The sequence below is a fragment of the Puntigrus tetrazona genome, chromosome 4, assembly GCF_018831695.1.
Source record: "Puntigrus tetrazona isolate hp1 chromosome 4, ASM1883169v1, whole genome shotgun sequence".
Taxonomy (NCBI): Eukaryota; Metazoa; Chordata; class Actinopteri; order Cypriniformes; family Cyprinidae; genus Puntigrus; species Puntigrus tetrazona.
The window spans coordinates 18,465,690-18,485,053 of NC_056702.1; the positions used below are offsets into that span (position 1 = coordinate 18,465,690).

General features: G+C 39.7%; 1 protein-coding gene across 1 annotated transcript in view; it reads right to left on the minus strand.

Annotated features, from left to right (window-relative positions):
• LOC122342232 (NACHT, LRR and PYD domains-containing protein 3-like) overlaps positions 1 to 11,070 on the minus strand; it is a 31,308-nt gene extending 20,238 nt beyond the window's left edge. The window contains exons 1-6 of the mRNA XM_043236042.1: positions 10,758 to 11,070; positions 9,942 to 10,026; positions 9,680 to 9,793; positions 9,386 to 9,499; positions 7,524 to 9,302; positions 625 to 801 (exon numbers count right to left, since the gene is read on the minus strand). Coding sequence (XP_043091977.1) covers positions 625 to 801; positions 7,524 to 9,302; positions 9,386 to 9,499; positions 9,680 to 9,793; positions 9,942 to 9,991 — 2,234 coding nt within the window. The 5' untranslated portion in view covers positions 9,992 to 10,026; positions 10,758 to 11,070. The remainder of the gene's footprint in view (positions 1 to 624; positions 802 to 7,523; positions 9,303 to 9,385; positions 9,500 to 9,679; positions 9,794 to 9,941; positions 10,027 to 10,757) is intronic.
• Between the last annotated feature and the right edge of the window lie 8,294 nt (positions 11,071 to 19,364).

Below are 19,364 nucleotides of genomic sequence, written 5' to 3' on the forward strand. Positions count from 1 at the left end.
ATTGTTTTCATTTACTGTATCTTGTCTTTTTCTCTATAAATAAAGCGACTTGCAATCTGAGCTTCGGAGACAAAAGGGAGGTTAAGGAGAAACCTGCTTCTCTCCCGCTTGCAATCGACAGCACAATCTTTGCAAGCCTTAAAATCCATAAAAACCTGTCTTGTGTTTTATTTCGCCTTGAGTTGATCCTTCCTGGTAAAGAGCCGTTTGAGTGAAATAGTCTCAACACTGTCATATAGACTATATGGGTCAAAATTCTAAATTTTTCTTTCATGCCAAAAATCATTATGATCTTAAATAAAGATCATGTTCCATGAAGTCATTTAGTCAAATTTCTACCATAAATATAAATCTTTAATTTGTGCTAAGGACTTTTAGATAACTATAAAGGTGATTTTCTCTATTTTTATTTTTTTTGTAGCTTTAGATTTAGATTGTCTCTATCCTAATAAACCATCCAAAATAAATCACATCAACGTTTATTTATTCAGCTTAAAGATGATGTATAAATCAAGATGATGTATAAACAAAAAGCAGAACTGGATAATAATATTAAAATTATATTCCAATCGTTTCAATCTGATGAACATGTTTTTGCTTATTTGTTTTATTGAAAGCATTTACCTCAGAATCTCCAGATGACAGTTTGGACTCTTCAGTTCTTCAGAGAGCAGCTTCACTCCAGAATCCTGCAGGTCATTGTTACTCAGGTCCAGCTCTCTCAGGATGTTTGAGTTTGAGGATTGTAAAACTGAAGACAAACTTTCACAAGACTGAGCAGTGAGTTTGCATCCACATAACCTGTGCAAAGACAAACAATTAGATTGAAAAAAAAAAGTAAATGACCTTCCTTTAGATTTTTAATGCTAGTTTCAGTAATTCAATTCTTTATAAAACAACTGTAATAGGAAGAATGGATTCAATTGCAGCAGGTTTGTATTATTTTTCAATTAACAAAAAAAAAAAAAAACAACAAAACTGCTAACATACTTGCACCATTGTCTGAAGAAGGACTATAAATAAGAAAACTCAAAATGATAAAACAGGATAAAAATGAAATAGAGATAGGTTTGAATTAAATACGAATCTCTGTACAAAAGTAAATGTAAAGTTTCTTTATAGACCTGTCATATGGACAGTTTTGTTTAAAATTGTACATTTTTCTTATATTCCAAAAATCATTAGGTTTTTAAGTAAAGATCATAGTCCATAAAGATATTTTGTCAATTTTCTACCTTAAATATCAAATCTTATTTTTTTAATTTGTAATATGCATTACTAAAAACTTTTAGGTAACTATAAAGGTGAATTTCACTATTTTTATTTTTATTTTTTTGTAGCCTCAGATTGCAGATTTTCAAATATTTGTCTGCTGGACAAATATTGTCATAACCTAATAAACCATCCAAAATAAACATATCAACACATATTTATTCAGCTTTAAGATTATGTATAAATCTTAATTTTGAAAAATGTACCCTTACGACTGCTTTTGTGTTCCAGGGTCACATATAAATATACATAGAGTAGGAGTGGATAATTATATTAAAATGACATTGCAAACATTTCAATTTGATAAACACATTTTGCTTATTTGTTTTATTGAAAGCATTTACCTCAGAATCTCCAGATGACAGTTTGGACTCTTCAGTTCTTCAGAGAGCAGCTTCACTCCAGAATCCTGCAGGTCATTGTTACTCAGGTCCAGCTCTTTCAGGATGTTTGAGTTTGAGGATTGTAAAACTGAAGAAAAACTTTCACAAGACTGAGCAGTGAGTTTGCCTCCACATAGCCTGTGTAAAGAACAAGACAAACAATTAGATTGAACAAAAGTATATGGCCTTCCTTTAGATTTTAAATGCTAGTTTCAGTAATTCAATTCTTCATAAAACAACTGTAATAGGAAGAATGGATCCAATTGCAGCAGGTTTGTATTATTTCAAATTAACAAATAACATAAAAGCACAACAAAACGGCTAACAAACTTGCACCACTGTCTGAAGAAGGACTATTAATAAGACAATGAAGAATTAAACTAGACAGATGACAAACTAATCTGTAATTATGAAAACAAATAGGAACCAAGGCAATAAAGGAAAGAAAATAAACCTAGGAGATTCAAACTAATAAAACAGGATTAAAGGGAAATGGAGGTAGGTCTGAATAAAATACAAATCTCTGTACAAAATAAAATGTAATTAAAGTCTTTCTTTATTGACCTGTCATATAGACTGTATAGGTCAACATTTAAAAAAAAAAAAAAAAAAATCATTGAAATCTAATGTAAAGATCATGTCCAATGAAAATATTTTGTCAATTTATTTTTGTCAATAAAATTTTATTGTTTTATTCGTAATATGCATTACTAAGGACTTTTAGACAACTATAATGGTGATTTTCGTTTTTGTTGCTTCAAACTGCAGATTTTCAAATATTTGTCTCCTGGATAAATATTGTCATATCCTAATAAACCATCCAAAATAAACAAATCAATGTTTATTTATTTAGCTTAAAGATTATATAAAAATCTTAATTTTGATGGCTATGACTGGTTTTGTGGTCCAGAGTCAAATATTAATAAATATAGAGCTGGATTGGATAATAATATTAAAATGACATTGCAAGCTTTTCAATTTGATAAACACATTTTGCTTATTTGTTTTATTGAAAGCATTTACCTCAGAATCTCCAGATGACAGTTTGGACTCTTCAGTCCTTCAGAGAGCAGCTTCACTCCAGAATCCTGCAGGTCATTTTACTCAGGTCCAGCTCTCTCAGGATGTTTGAGTTTGAGGATTGTAAAACTGAAGACAAATTTTCACAAGACTGAGCAGTGAGTTTGCATCCACATAGCCTGTGTAAAGAACAAGACAAACAGTTAGATTGAACAAAAGTATATGGCCTTCCTTTAGATTTTAAATGCCAGTTTCAGTAATTTAATTCTTTAGAAAACAACTGTTATAGAAAGAATGGATCCAATTGCAGCAGGTTTGTATTATTTCAAATTAACAAAAAAATATAATCCCAACAAAACAGCTAACAAACTTGCACCATTGTCTGAAGAAAGACTATAAATAACATAATGAAGAACTAAAATAGACATGTAACAAACTAATCTGTAATTATGAAAACAAATAAACACATATTTAGGAACCAAGTGTCACTCTGTTGTTGTTTTCACCTCCCATGTGCTCTATGTGCCCTACTTTCTGTCCTGTTAATTGTCTAAGTGTGTTCAGCTCTGTCTAGTTAATTTAGTGATTTCCTGTATGTACTTAAGTTCCAGTTTGCTTCTGTTTTATGGTCCGTTCTTGTCTTGTCGTTTATACATGTGTTTTTTTCTGCCTACCTGTAATATTGTTATTTTGCTCGTTAGGAGAACATTACAACTGTTAAAAGTGATTTTCTCGTCTCGCGCTTCTCTCTACAACCACACTGTGACACCAAGGAAATAAAAGGACAGAAAATCAACATAAAAAACTCAAACTAATACAATAGGATAAAAAGGAAATGGAGGTAGGTCTGAATAAAGTACAAATCTCTGTACAAAATAAAATGTCGTTAAAATTACTCATTATAGACCTATCATATACTTCCTTCAGCAACGCAAAAAAAACTCAATTAACAATATCGTAGATTAAATAATATCGTAGTCTAGTTGTATACTTTGTCTTCATTTTCAGAAATGTAATTACATTTACCATTGGGGTGAACCTTGCTTAGACTTTCATTCTTTTTGTATATTTTATTCCCAGATGTATGGCAGACGTTCATCACCACTGGTGTAAAGAGTACATTAAAACAATGTAAGATACAAATCTGGCTCAATCTAAATGCCCAGATCTTCATCATGGCTGACAAACACAATGTTATCCTCCAGTTTCTCAGCATCTTCCAGAACAGATATACAGTGACCACAAAGATGTTTAGATCTATTTCATCTGGAAGATTTGCATAATACATTCATTGCATCAGGAGCATCAGAATGAAACATGATTACAGTACTTTAAGAACCTTTGACTCCCGTTTGCAATTAAAACTCAACATACAGCAGTGTAGAGGATTAACTCAACAAGTACATGGCAGATGGGTATAAGGTTGACCAGGAGGTCAGGGTGTTTGACACTTAGATAACAATGTGCTGCAAGGCCATTCCACATTTCATTGATGTGCAACAATATGAACTAACTCGCTTGACATGTTTGAGTCTAGCAGCCCTCAGAACTTCATCATCTGGAGGTGGATTTGGATGAGTTCTGGAAAGGTCTACATGAAAGACTAATTGCATTAAGAACCTTGGCCAAATGGTACAAATTGTGAATGATGAAAGCTGATGTTTTTAAGCCAAATGATGTTTACATTGTTTGCATTTGTTAGTTAATGCATTGTTGGTATGCTCTAAAATTGATAAATAGCAGAACAGATTAAGATGAAAAAAAAATATTGAGTACTTAAAAATTTAAAATATTCATACAATTAATATATTAAATTTACATTTAATGTTTATTTAGAGTTACATAAAGTTAAATGTTAAATGTTACATTTTCAGTCTTTTTTTATAAGTTTTATAAGCACAGTGGTTTTTCAGGTCAGAAAGATAATGTTAGAAGAATGTTATTTTGTTGTTGTAAATTGGGAGGCATGCCCTGCTGAACTCAGTCACGCGATTCAGATAGTTTTAAAAATAGTGTTTTCAACGCGGCAGCGGTCGCAGCAACCCCACGTGTGCAGGCCTCATCGTGTGAAGACTGATGAGTGTAAAGACCATCGACTCTACCTGTGCAACTCCGCCGAGCAAAGACACCAGCTAAACACTCACGTATACCTAGTATTTATTTTCGTTCCTATTTGAGCTTTCCCTATTTCCTCTTCCAAATTCTTCCACTGTTGTGTCTCTGTTCCACCCTACTAATACAATGTCTTTAAACATCCCTAGCCTCATTACCACTCGCACTTCCTGTATCCGGCGTCATCGGAGGCGCAACTACAATAATATGCATACTATTCCCACATCGCTTACCACATCACACACTTTCTCCATTGGCCTTTGGAATTGCCAGTCTTCTGTAAAAAACTTCATTACAGCCATCACAGAACATTCCAATCTAAGTATTCTAGCACTTACCGAAACCTGGATTAAACCAGTGGACACTGTCACTCCAGCTGCCCTCTCTGCCAACAATACTTTCACTCATTCCCCTCGCACTTCTGGGAGGGGTGGAGGTACTGGTCTGCTCATATCAAAGAATTGGAAGCACAGCCAAATGCAGACCCTCAATACAAACTCCTCTTTTGAATCACATGCCATTACTATCACCCACCCTTTTAAAATTCACCTGATTGTTTTATATCGCCCCCCAGGGCACCTCGGTAACTTCATTAATGACTTGGATGTGCTGCTCTCTGCTTTTCCAGAGGATGGCACTCCTCTGGTACTGGAGATTTCAACATCCATGTAGATAAGAGTCTGGCCTGTGACTTCCTCAGCCTATTGGCATCTTTTGATCTCAGCCATGTATCCACCATTGCCACGCACAAATCAGGTAATCAGTTGGACCTCATCTACACTCGAAACTGCTCTACTCATCATGCCCAGGTAACACCACTGCACACATCTGACCACTTCCTGATTACATTCAACACCACCCTAACCTCTTCCAACATAACACCAAACCCTGCCCCTCTCCTTAAAAAACCCACACTTGACCCTGAGCTCATTGAAAATTACAGACCTGTATCTCTCCTCCCATTCATGGCTAAGACACTAGAGCGTGTTTTAACCAACTCTCCTCCCATCTCTCACAAAACAATCTCCTGGACAGCAACCAATCAGGTTTCAAAAGCGGCCACTCCACAGAAACTGCACTTTTATCAGTCATTGAGGCACTGAGACGGTCAAGAGCACAATCAAAATCTTCAGTGCTTATCCTGTTGGACCTGTCTACCGCTTTTGACACTGTAAACCATAACATACTCCTATCAACCCTCAGGCAGATGGGTGTCTCTGGGACAGCCCTTCGGTGGTTTGAGTCCTACCTCTCTGGTAGGTCTTTCAGGGTATCATGGAGGGGCGATGTCTCAGAGTCTCATCACCTCACTACTGGAGTGCCTCAGGGCTCAGTACTTGGGCCACTGCTTTTTTCCATCTACATGACATCACTGGGTTCTGTCATTCTGAAGCATGGCTTCACATATCACTGCTATGCTGACGACACTCAACTCCATCTCTCCTTTCAACCAGACGATCCCACTGTTTCTGCACGTATTTCTGCGTGCCTAAACGACATCTCAGTCTGGATGAAGGATCATCACCTTTAGTTAAACCTCACAAAAACAGAGCTCCTCGTTTTTTCGGCCGATCCCAACATACAGCACAACCTATCATTTCAGCTAGGCTCGGCTATTGTATCCTCGTCTAGATCAGCTAGGAACCTTGGAGTGATCATTGACGACCAGCTAACTTTCACTGAACACATTTCAAAAACTGCTCGATCTTGTAGGTTTGTGCTGTACAACATCAGGAAAATCAGACCGTACTTATCAGAACACGCTACACAGATCCTTGTCCAGGCACTAGTCCTGAGTAGACTTGATTACTGCAACGCCCTCCTTGCTGGCCTCCCAGCCTCTACAACCAGACCTCTTCAGATGGTCCAGAATGCAGCGGCAAGGGTGGTCTTCAATGAACCAAGGAGGGCCCACATCACACCCCTCTGCATTAGTTTACACTGGCTTCCTATAGATGCCCGCATCAAATTCAAATCCCTGATGCTGGCCTACAGGTCAATCACAGGCTCTGCTCCCTCATACTTACACTCATTAATTGAATCATATGTTCCCTCCAGGTGCCTACGCTCTGCAAACGAAAGGCGTCTTGCAGTGCCTTCACAAAAAGGTGCAAAATCACTCTTGCGCACCTTCACCTGGTCTGTTACTCGCTGGTGGAACGATCTGCCCGTCGCCACTAGGGCAGCAGAGTCACTAGCAATCTTCAAAAACCTCAAAACTCACCTTTTTCGTCTACACTTGACCCAACATCGATAGCACTTTCTTCTTCTCCTGCTCCTTCCTATCCTTTTCTTGATTTTTTGAAAAAAAAGCCTTGTGTCTGCGTTAGGTAAGACAAGACCCCACTTATGCACTACTGCCCTTTTGCTGATATTAATTTCCTACCTCATTTGTACGTCGCTTTGGATAAAGGTGTCTGCTAAATGACTAAATGTAAATGTAAATGTAAATGTATTTTATTTTCAGACGAATTTTATATTTTTACTGCAAATCACCACAATAAATGGCACAAGTGTTGGCATAAATTATAAAGAAAAAAAGTCTTAAAAAGTGCTGCAAAATTCTGGAGGAACTGTTACACAGATCACACAAAGACCTCTTTGACTAGTTTAGTGAATCTCCCAAAACTCTCCTGTTCACTGCCAGAGATGTGATCATTCACATTTATTTTAGTAAAAACACAAACTATATCATGAACATGTTTTTAAAGTGTATTAATCTTCAGTGTTACTTACCGAACTGATCTGGATTCTTTAACTACAGGTAACAGATACTGAAGAACTTCATCTCCTGTATGTTGTTCTCCAACAAACTGTTTTAGATCCAAATTATCCATCTTCTGCTCTGATGTCAGCAAAACATAAACCAGAGCTGACCACTGTGAAGAGGAGAGCTTAGTTTCTCCTATTTCTCCAAATTTTAGATAACGCTGGATCTCCTGCATCAGTGAATCATCACCCAGTTCATTCAGACAGTGAAACAGATTGATGGATTTCTCTGAAGAGTGATTTTCCCTTATCTTCTGTTTGATGAAATGAACTGTTTTCTCTTTGTTGTAGGAGCAGCTTCCTGTCTGTGTCAGTAGTTTTCTTAAGATAGTCTGATTGGACTCCACTGAGAGACCCAGAAGAAACCGCAGGAAAAGATCCAGGTGTCCATTCTTACTCTTTAGAGCCTCATCCACAGCTCTCTGATGCAGCTTAGATAACATTCTAATTATGTGTAAGACATTAAAGAAAGAATATTGTTTGATTCGGTCAAACACATTTTTCTTGTTGATTGTAAAGGAGAGATGTACATATAGAGCTGCTAGATGTTCCTGAAGACTCAGATGAACAAAGCAGAAGACTTTCCCCTGAAACAAGCCCAGCTCCTCTCTGAAGATCTGAGTGCACAGTCCTGAGTAAACTGATGCTTCTGTCACATCAATTCCACATTCTTTCAGGTCTTCATCATAGAAGATCAGGTTTCCTTTCACAAGCTGCTGGAAAGCCAGTTTCCCCAGTTTGAGGATCACGTCTTCATCCGTCACCTTCTTCTCATAATCTTTCTCATGTTTGATGTTGGTCTGAAGGATCAGGAAGTGTGTGTACATTTGAGTGAGAGTCTTGGGAATCTCTCCAGTCTCTGCTCGACTCAAGATCTTCTCAAGAACAGCAGCTGAGATCCAGCAGAAGACTGGGATGTGACACATGATGAAAAGGCTCTTGGAGGACTTCAGGTGTGAGATGATCCTGTCGGCCAAACTCTGATCACTGATCCTCTTCCTGAAGTATTCCTCCTTCTGTGGCTCATTGAAGCCTCGTACCTCTGTCACTCGATGGACGCACTCAGAGGGGATGAGATCAGCTGCTGCTGGTCTGGAGGTGATCCAGATGAGAGCAGAGGGAAGCAGATTCCCCACAATCAGGTTCATCAGCAGCACATCCACTGAGGCTGACTCAGATATATTACACAGATTCACTTTACTCTTAAAGTCCAGAGACAGACGACACTCGTCCAGACCATCAAAGATGAACAACACTTTACATTCATCACTAGATATTTCCATTTCTTTAGTTTCAGGGAAAAAGACGTGAAGAAGATCTAAAAGACTGAATGTTTTGTCCTTCATCAAGTTGATTTCTCTGAAAGGAAGTGGAAATATGAGCTGGATGTCCTGATTCTCTTTCCCTTCGGCCCAGTCCAAGATGAACTTCTGCACAGACACTGTTTTTCCAATGCCAGCGATTCCCTTTGTCAGCACATTTCTGATGTCTTTGTCTTGTCCAGGTAAAGGTCTGAAGATGTCACTGCATTTGATGGCTGTGTCCTCTGTTACTTCTCTCCTGGATTGTGTCTCAATCTGTCTCACCTCATGCTCATTATTGATCTCTCCTCTCTCACTCTCTGTGATGTAGAGCTCTGTGTAGATCTCATTCAGCAGTGTTGGGTTTCTCTGCGTCGCTGTTCCCTCACACAGACACTCAAACTTCTTCAGCAGATTTGATCTAAATGTGTTGAGGACTTCATGACTGTAAAATAAAACCAATAAGCATAACGCTTTTTGTATTGTGTTTGACATTTTCAAATCATATCTCTTACAGAAATGTTCTACCTGAGAACAGGCCGTGTATCTCGTCTCTTAAAATCTAAAGACTGAATCACAGATGTCTCTCTCTTCATAGACACACAGCTGGACTCTGCATCTGATCTCTTCTGATGAACTGAACTAATACAGAGAGAGATTCAACTTAATCACAGTAGGTAACAAATCAGCTATTTATTATTATAAAATTCATAAAGAGTACTTTTTAATAATTTCATACACTGTATTTACAAAAACTGTTTACTTAAATTTGATAAGACATGATAAAATAAACTGTAGCAAAACATCATATAAGTGTCATACCTGAATCCAGGCTGTGAATCTTCACTCTTAAACTTCATTGGTGGATCCATAGAGCAGTCACTCTTCATAGACACACAGCTGGGCTCTGCTTCTGATCTCTTCTGATGAACTGAGCTGAAACAGAACATATGTAATATTTTATAATCAGAAGTATAAAGAATATTAGTATATTTCAAAAGTGATTTTTATTTTTAAAAAATCTTGCAAGTGTTTATGGTTTTATTTCTATACAAGAAAAGCTTTATTGTGTTCCTCAAAGTACCTGCAGGCTGGAAAATTATCTTCATCTCTAGATGTTTGTGTTTCATTCATGATGGATCTGAACAGTTTGATCTCCAACACTGACTCTAGATGGAAATGACAAACAATCACAAAAACTACAGTAAATGATGAAACATCTTATATTGTCATAAATCAAGTTGTTCTGTTTCGTAAAGAATCAAAGTTGTGTTCATGAAATAACAGAATTTCAATTCTGCATATTTAAATTCACTTTGTTCACTTTAATTTAAATTATTATCCTCATGTAAATTGCTGTGATTCACTAGTTATGTCAATAATGATAATCAATAGTTAATGTCAGCTTGTGTCATAAACACATTTTAAATTATGTAAAGAAATATGAATCAGGGTTTAATAGCTGTTAGCTTTGCTTTATTAAAATTAATTTTTCCTTAAATAATTATCAGTTGTATAGTGTGACAAACTAAGAAAAGTCCAGTGTTAAAGATAATGACAGTTTATCTATTAATAAAAGTAGAAGTGAATCTGGCTCAAGATTACATAATGTACATTAAGATTAAATAGTCTCCTTATATTAAATAAGAAAGACATGAGAATGCATGAGTATCTTTTGAAACGCATTTGTTACATTTCATATTAAGTACAGTGTAAGTGTAACTCAACCTTATTAAAGCTGTTAAAAACTTTTTTACTTAAGTTACTTTTTACACATTTTATAAAAGTAAAAAAAAATGTTTACAGAATTTTAGAATGAAACATCTTACAGTCTTATCAGTCCTGTTTGTTCATATTTGATCATGTTTCATGATTAAGACATTATTTAATATTTACTTACATGAATAAGGAAGTGTCTTTCTGCTCCACAGCTGAAGACTTGCTTCGATCAAAACGTTCAGTTTCTAGAAAACTTCTGAAAATGTCTTTTCTTTCCCATTATGTTCATGTATCTTCCCACAAGAACAAATAAAAAGATTAATGATCAGTTTTTGAAAATGGAGAACGTAAACGTCACATGTAAAACATAATCTGCATTCACTTTCTTTTTCTCAGCAAGTTTGTTCCTGTTTAGAGGTTACGAGGAGAAGCTTGGATGTTTTCCAAAAAAATACAATTTATGAAATGATCATGATAATAAATGTCTTATTTCACTATGGCCATATATTTATTTTAAAAATATATATTTAACACCTGTTTTCATGGTCAAATACAGGTATTTTCCAGATTTTCTCTCTTTCTATTGGTGGAAATCACACACTTGTCACACTAATGATTCGTCAGTTTCAGTTACTCCCTCCCATAATTTTAAAGAAATATTTCACCCAAAAACAAAAATTCTGTCATCATTTATTTATCCTCAATATTATTGTCCTAATAGTCTGGCCTAAATATACTAACGGGACAATGACTCCGATCAAGCTGACTATAACATTCCCTACACGTTCTCATCCTCTTTCTACTTTTATTTATGTATTCAGTTGTGGCGTGGTCTCTGCTCATGATTTAAAATCTCACATTTGGTTTTTAGTGTGGATTAATTTAGTGTATATTAAAAACATTGATTTGTACTTAAGACTTTGAGGAAATAAAAAAGAAAAGTACTTAACTAGGACTGGACAGTAATAATAAAATACCCATCTTATTATTAATATATTATTAAATTGTTTTGTAATTGTTTTATTGTTCCTTTGGCACATATTTATCATATATGAAAAATACATGATATTAGCTGATATTGTGGTCAGCAAAAAATGGACAAGTCTACAAAAAAATTCAGGTATGAAAACATGTAGTCTTTTTAATATTAACAACTGAACAGCATCCATTTTTACTGAATGTAATAAAAACCGGATCACTCATCAAGTTTTGATGCATCTGCAGTTATTTTTTAGCTGTGAAAGTTTCATGAGCGCTTCAAAAAGTAAAAAAGTAAGAATATCATTGTCACGCTGTGATCAATGAGACAAACTCAGAATTCAATCTGATAATTCATCCTTGTCAACCCAGGACCTCTCCTTGGGGCTATAGTACTCCCAGTCAATCAGGTATTGCTAGTGGCTCTCAGTAGATCGATTCGGTGGTCTTGACTTTGGGTGGAGGGGGGTATCTTGTGCTCTGTGGAGGGAGGAAGAAGAGGGTCAGTGTATGGTTTCAACAGGGAGAAGTGAAAGGGGGAGGATATACGGAAGTGGTCAGGCAGGTGAAGTTGGTAGGTGACATCATTGATGCACCGGCTGATGGGAAAGGGACCTATGTATCGGGAACTCAGCTTTTTGCAGGGCAGTCAGAGACGAATGTCCCTAGTGGACAGCCAGATGCAGTCACCTGGTTGATAGACGGGATTGTTGACTCAACGGGTGTCTGCTTGGGTCTTGGGTCTTGTGTCTACGAACTGCCTACTGGAGATGAATGTGAGCTGAGTCCCATACCCTCTAGCTGTTATGGAACCAGTAATCTATCGCTGGGACTTCTGCTTGATCGCGGTCAGGGAAACAGAGAGGGTAACCTAGGACACATTGGAAAGGGGTTAGACCGGGTTAGTTTTGGGCATATTTGGCTCCAGCTGCCTTGATGCTAATGGCAGTAGGCTCTGAGATATTGACCGATTTCCTGGATTTTTTAGTTCAGTCTGGCCGTTAGTTTGTGAATAGTAACCGGAAGAAAGGCTGAATGTAAACTGGGACCCTCTGATAGACACTGTGTCTTTGGGAAGTTTGAAATGTCGAAAGATGTCATGGAACAGTGCCTTCACACTCTCCATTGCAGTAGGTAATCCTCGTAGGGGAATTAACTAGCAAGACTTCTGTCGAGAATCTGTCGATCATGACTAAGATGGTTGTGCAGCCATGAGATGAAGGGAGGTCGGTGGCAAAGTCCACTCCGAGATGGGACCAGGGCCGTTGTGGGATTGGCAAGGGTAAGAGTTCACGTTTCGGTAAGTGGCGTGGTGTGGATGTGATGGCAGAGACTGAACATCCTTTGACATACTGCCCGTCATCCCGGACCATGTTGAGCCAATAGCGGTTTTTGAGGAGCGAGAGGGTTTGGTAGCTGCCTTGATACCCAGATCCCAGAGAGGTTTGTCTTGAGTCCAGAAGGGGTAGACGGGGGATAAAAGGCACAAAGATCTTCCCCTCTGGACCTCCCGACAGAGCAGGTTCATTGAGAGTGGCATTTTAGATCTGGCTATCGATGGTCCATTGGATAGGAAAGACTAACTCGGGCTCGGGTTTCTCACGTTCTGGATCAGGTTGGTGAAGTCGAGAGAGAGCATCTGCTTTATGGTTTTTATTGCCAGTTCGATAGGAGATCTTGAACTTGAAGCGAGTGGAGAACAGGACCCACCTGGCTTGCTGGGGATTCAGTCATTTGGCTTCTCTGAGGCACTGCATGTTCTTGTGATCTGTGATCACCTCAAAGGGGTGTTTGGCTCCTCCAGCCAGTGACGCCACTCCTTGAGGGCGAGTTTAATAGCCAGGAGTTCTCGGTTACCTACGCCTCCACCTTCTAAGGGTCCATTGGCACACCAGTAGACATGATGATGTAGCCAAGGAAGTGCATGATTGATTTCTGCAATTCAGATTTCTCTGCTTTTAGGTAGAGATGATGTGTCTGGAGGCACAGGAGGACTTGGGTGACGTGGCGCCGGTGTCCAGACAGATTGGGTGAGTAGATAAGGATATCATCAATATAGATGAGTATGAACCGGTTAAGCATGTCCCTGAAGATCTCATTAATGAAGTTTTGAAATATGGAAGGTGAGTTTAAAAGCCCATACAGCATCACCCGATATTCATAGTGCCCAGCCCAAGGGGGTGATGAAGGCTATCTTCCATTCGTCCCCGTGCAGATTCGAATGAGGTTATATACATTCCTCAATTCAAATTTGTTGAAGACCTGTAACTCACAAAGATTTTCTAGAGTGGCTGGTATTCCACCAGGACCAATACAGAATATATTCGACCCTTGGGCAGGTTGGCACCAAGCAGCAGGTCGATGAGGCAATAGGCACTCCACCTCAGTATTTAACCAGTTCTCCAATCCACAATGGGTTGATGTTGTGTGAGCCAGGGACGGCCCAACACCACATCCATGGCTGCATCCTCCAGGACGAGTGGGGTAAGGGATTCTGCATGGAGACTGCCGATTTGCAGGGATAGTGGTGGTGTACAGTGGCAGACCAGACCCTTTCCCAGGGGTTTCCCTTGTATGGTGGTTATTTGGTAAGTTGTAGAGTGACTGTGACGGGGAATACAGATGTGGGCCAAACTGCGGGATGAGATTAAGTTTCCGGCAGCTCCTTAGGTCCACCAGCACCTTAACTAGGGAAAGTTGATCACGGTACATTGAATAGGATTCCTCAGGTTCTGGATCAGGTTGGTGAAGTCAAGAGAGAGCATCTACTTTAAGGTTTTTATTGCCAGGTTGATAGGAGATCTTGAACTTGAAGCGAGTGGAGAACAGGACCCACCTGGCTTGCCAGGGATTCAGTCATTTGGTTTCTCTGAGGTGCTGCATGTTCTTGTGATCTGTGATCACCTCAAAGGGTGTTTGGCTCCTCCAGCCAGTGACGCCACTCCTTGAGGGCGAGTTTAATAGCCAGGAGTTCTCGGTTGAAATATGGAAGGTGAGTTTAAAAGCCCATACAGCATCACCCGATATTCATAGTGCCCAGCGGGGTGATGAAGGCTATCTTCCATTCGTCCCCCGTGCAGATTCGAATGAGGTTATATACATTCCTCAATTCAAATTTGTTGAAGACCTGTAACTCACAAAGATTTTCTAGAGTGGCTGGTATTCCACCAGGACCAATACAGAATATATTCGACCCTTGGGCAGGTTGGCACCAAGCAGCAGGTCGATGAGGCAATAGGCACTCCACCTCAGTATTTAACCAGTTCTCCAATCCACAATGGGTTGATGTTGTGTGAGCCAGGGACGGCCCAACACCACATCCATGGCTGCATCCTCCAGGACGAGTGGGGTAAGGGATTCTGCATGGAGACTGCCGATTTGCAGGGATAGTGGTGGTGTACAGTGCAGACCAGACCCTTTCCCAGGGTTTTCCTTGTATGGTGGTTATTTGGTAAGTTGTAGAGTGACTGTGACGGGGAATACAGATGTGGGCCAAACTGCGGGATGAGATTAAGTTTCCGGCAGCTCCTTAGGTCCACCAGCACCTTAACTAGGGAAAGTTGATCACGGTACATTGAATAGGATTCCTCAGGTTCTGGATCAGGTTGGTGAAGTCAAGAGAGAGCATCTACTTTAAGGTTTTTATTGCCAGGTTGATAGGAGATCTTGAACTTGAAGCGAGTGGAGAACAGGACCCACCTGGCTTGCCAGGGATTCAGTCATTTGGTTTCTCTGAGGTGCTGCATGTTCTTGTGATCTGTGATCACCTCAAAGGGGTGTTTGGCTCCTCCAGCCAGTGACGCCACTCCTTGAGGGCGAGTTTAATAGCCAGGAGTTCTCGGTTACCTACGCCTCCACCTTCTAAGGGTCCATTGGCACACCAGTAGACATGATGATGTCTCCTACAGGAGATTAACATTGATATATGGAATGCGGGAAACCGATGGAGTTACTCGTGACACTCACCATTGGGTATGGTGGACGAACAAGCTGAAACTGAGTAGATGCGCGGGGAGCCACAGTACAACACAATCCCTCCTTTATCCAACAGGCTCTTTCCTGAGTGGTTAGGTGATAATTATCGGTGATCATAGTCACAGAGATGTCTTTCAGGCAAGCAGGCAGGGCAAGCAGGCAGTCTGGAGCGGGATCAGAGCAGGAGGTATGCAACTTGAGATCAGCCACTGACTGAATGGAGCGAGCGTGCTTAAAAGTGGCTACAGCTGCGGGTGATCAGTATTCTGGTGATTGGGATTGTGACGGCATGATAATCATTTATTTGTTTGAAATAATAAATACACAACCATATTGGAGTCAGTAATTACTTTCTTTTTGAAAGGAATGAATAAAGACTTATTCATCAGTGAATGCTGAAAAAATACCAAAGGTTTCAAAAATACTAAGCAGTACCACATTGATAACAACTGAGCATTAAATCAGCATATTACAATCATTTCTGATTGATCACGTGACTCATGATCTAGTGTAATAATTGAACTTTAATAACTGAAAATTTGTCTTTACGTTTAAGAAAGTACATTTGAATTTATATTAAAATAGAAAGCAGTTTTTATTTTGTTAGATTTTAATTACATTTCACAATATTACTTTTTCTGTTTTTGATCATCTAAATACGTATAGGCTTGACAAGTATAAGACACTTGACTTTACTGTAACTTGTTCCTTTTGTTTCGTAACGTTTCTTTTTAGATGCAGTATTAGTCTTGAAGATGCTCATAACATCTCACTGTTACGGATTCATCATGCCGCTCAAAGCATTATGGGTAGAATCTCATCAGTCTCTTCTGATTCATCAACACAGTTTCACTGTGGATCCAAAATAGACCCAATATCCAAGACAGGGGTCTGAGTGAATGTGGTCTTGATCACGGTACAGGTGATTAACATTGATATATGGAATGCGGGAAACCGATGGAGTTACTCGTGACACTCACCATTGGGTATGGTGGATGAACAGGGCTGAAACTGAGTAGATGCGCAGGGGAGCGGGTTTGGATCCAGTGTGAAAACTGACCCCTGAACACAAAAACAAAGACATTAAAAACACAACAATCACTACAGCTGTGTGTGTGTGTGTGTGTGTGTGTGTGTGCACCTGGTATTTATTACGTTGTAGGAACCAAATGTCCCCACAAGGATTTTTGACCTTGGGGTGGAGGACAATACCACATACAGTCTGTACAGTATAAAAACCATTACGGTTCTAGGTTGTTATTATGTAGTGTCTAGGATGTTCTAGGTGGTTGCTAGGCTGTTGTTATGCAGTTGTTAGGGTACATGGGGTGGTTGTAGGCTGTTGACACCAGACCTCCTGAAATTTGTCTGGACACACTTGATGTCTTGTGATAGGCTTGTTTTAGTACATTTCTAACTGCATCTTACATCTGCAAATCCTGGCATTCTTTGTAATACATTGTAAGTGGATTAGTATGAACTTAATATCAAATGTGAAGAGCACATTGTGACGAGCATCCCGAAAGCTAGTAAAGGTCGCCCTGGCAACCAACACTGTGCACCTGGCAGCACTCTTCATCAGGAGATCGGTCACAACTGCAACTTGTTCTGGCTGGGCTATAAAGCCCCATGTGAAAGAACGGCAGTTTGAGCAACGACTCCATGCTGAACGAACCTAACTCTTTGTCTCTTTGACTCTAGATAGCAGTGTGTGACCAGTCTCCTCACAAGAGCATCCACGGACCCACTGCACCCAGAAGTTTTTGAAAAATTGAGCTCTATCAGCACCGGAGCACCTTCTCAATGTCACTTCACCTCTCCCCCGTTTGTGTACAAATAAATCCACCCTCCAGGGTCTTTATTTTTTACCTCTCCTTGTTGTGTGGTTCTTTACCCCGTCACACTGGTGGAGAATGTGGGCAAGTGAGTGAAGAATCACCGGCAAGTGATTTCCCCCCACTAATTGTTGTTTCCCCCCACCAAGCTCAGCATCTGCCAGCAGCAAATAATGCTGCCAGATCCGAGCACCACTGCCACTAAAGTTCTGCCTAAGATTACTGCTCACGACCTTATTGAGTCTTATGCTTGAGACCCCTGCAACTGCCAAAGGCTGGTCTCTCAATGAATGGGCGCGGATCCTGGCTCCCCTCCTAACAGGTAAAGATCAGTGCGCCCACTATGGGGACGTGAAATAGGAGATACTCTCAAGTTTGTGTCTGTCCCCTATATGTGCAGCTCCGCTTTTTTACGAGTGGGAGTACAAGCCTCACCAACCGGCTCGGGCGCAGGAGCCTGAGCCCACATGGCTGGCTTTTGGAGGTGTCCCCATCAGCCAGCCAGGTAATGGAACGTGTTTTTATCGATCGCTTCCTGTGGGCCCTTCCCCGATCTTATCAACAGGCCGTTAGGATGAGGAATCCCAGGCGATTGAGCTGGCGGATGTGGCTCAACACTGGGAGCAGGGGGAGAGAGCTCCGCCCTTTTTCCGGAGGGTGGTCTAGGAGCGGCGCTCACCGGAGGGCACCAAGCGACCAGTAAGCAGGCTGGCGGCTCCATCACATCACAACGAGCCTGTGCCCACAGATAATTGCGCACAACCCACACCCATGTGGCTGGCAGGCTGCATCCTCCACACTGGACACCCAACAAGTTCCAGCCTGTACTATCAGTTGGGAAAGGTGGAAGTGCTAAAGGATCTGCCGGTGACCATCCTCATCGGCCAATACTGGCTGGGGTTTGACCGCCTGCTTGCTGCCGTTACCGTCATTTCTCCCCCGTTTCTATACAAATAAATCCAGTCTTCAGGGTCTCTATTTTTGAGCTCTCCTTGTCATGTGGTTCTTCACCCCATCACAATATAATGAATATAATGAATAGATATATAGAATTTATCTCTCCACTCGTGAGCAGATTTCCTTCACTCACAAAAAACTGTATGTATGCATGCTTTTAAACATACATTGCTCCTTTATGAATAGGCTCTGGTCTTGTTGTCCCCACTTAAAATGTAAATATGCACTTATTAAATTATTAATTATTATATAGTTATAGAAGTGTATCAATCAGGTTCCAGAAATAAATCACTGCTTCTGCAATTACTGAGGGTGGTCACTTAGTGCATATTTTCACATATTTTGTCCCCTTTAGAGTGAATCCCGGAAAAATATGCAGATGTTGTTCTTGAAACTTTGAGGTGTTTGTGTAGCCAAAAACAAATCTCTATATTTTAAATTGATTGGCTAGAAAATCACAAAGAGCTTATAACCACTAAAGCTGTGACTCATTGCAAGCTCACAAAGTTTTGTTATTACCAATAAATGTCACACTTTAAGTGTATTATACCTATTATATGTCATATTCACAACTAGTTTAAAGGACTATATTTTTCTGTCGAAATATAACGCAACACTGGATGGAGATAATTATCAAATGTAATCTGAAAGACTTTTTCCCCTTTTCCCAAAACCTATTTTTTCTGATAAAAGTAAGAGTAATACTACATCAGTTGGAACTGTAAAGCGTCTACTTTCATTTGTGTGCACTCACAATAATCATAAAATTAAAAAACAAACATGCGCTTTCTGCAAGTGCTTCACAAAAATAAACCGAAAAAGTAAGCAAATAATTAATTTCTCCTGTCCTCATTATGATAATTACTCGGTTTTGCAGCAAGCTTTATTGTGTGTGTTTTAACACAAACTCTTTCAGCACTCGCTTCATGCCATTAATCCGGGGCCCAACCGCAGGAGTCCCAGTCCGGAGACCAAGTGATGGTCCTCTTTTTTCATGGAACTTCTTTTTCAGATTTGTCTGATTGCAAATTCTAGTTATTTTA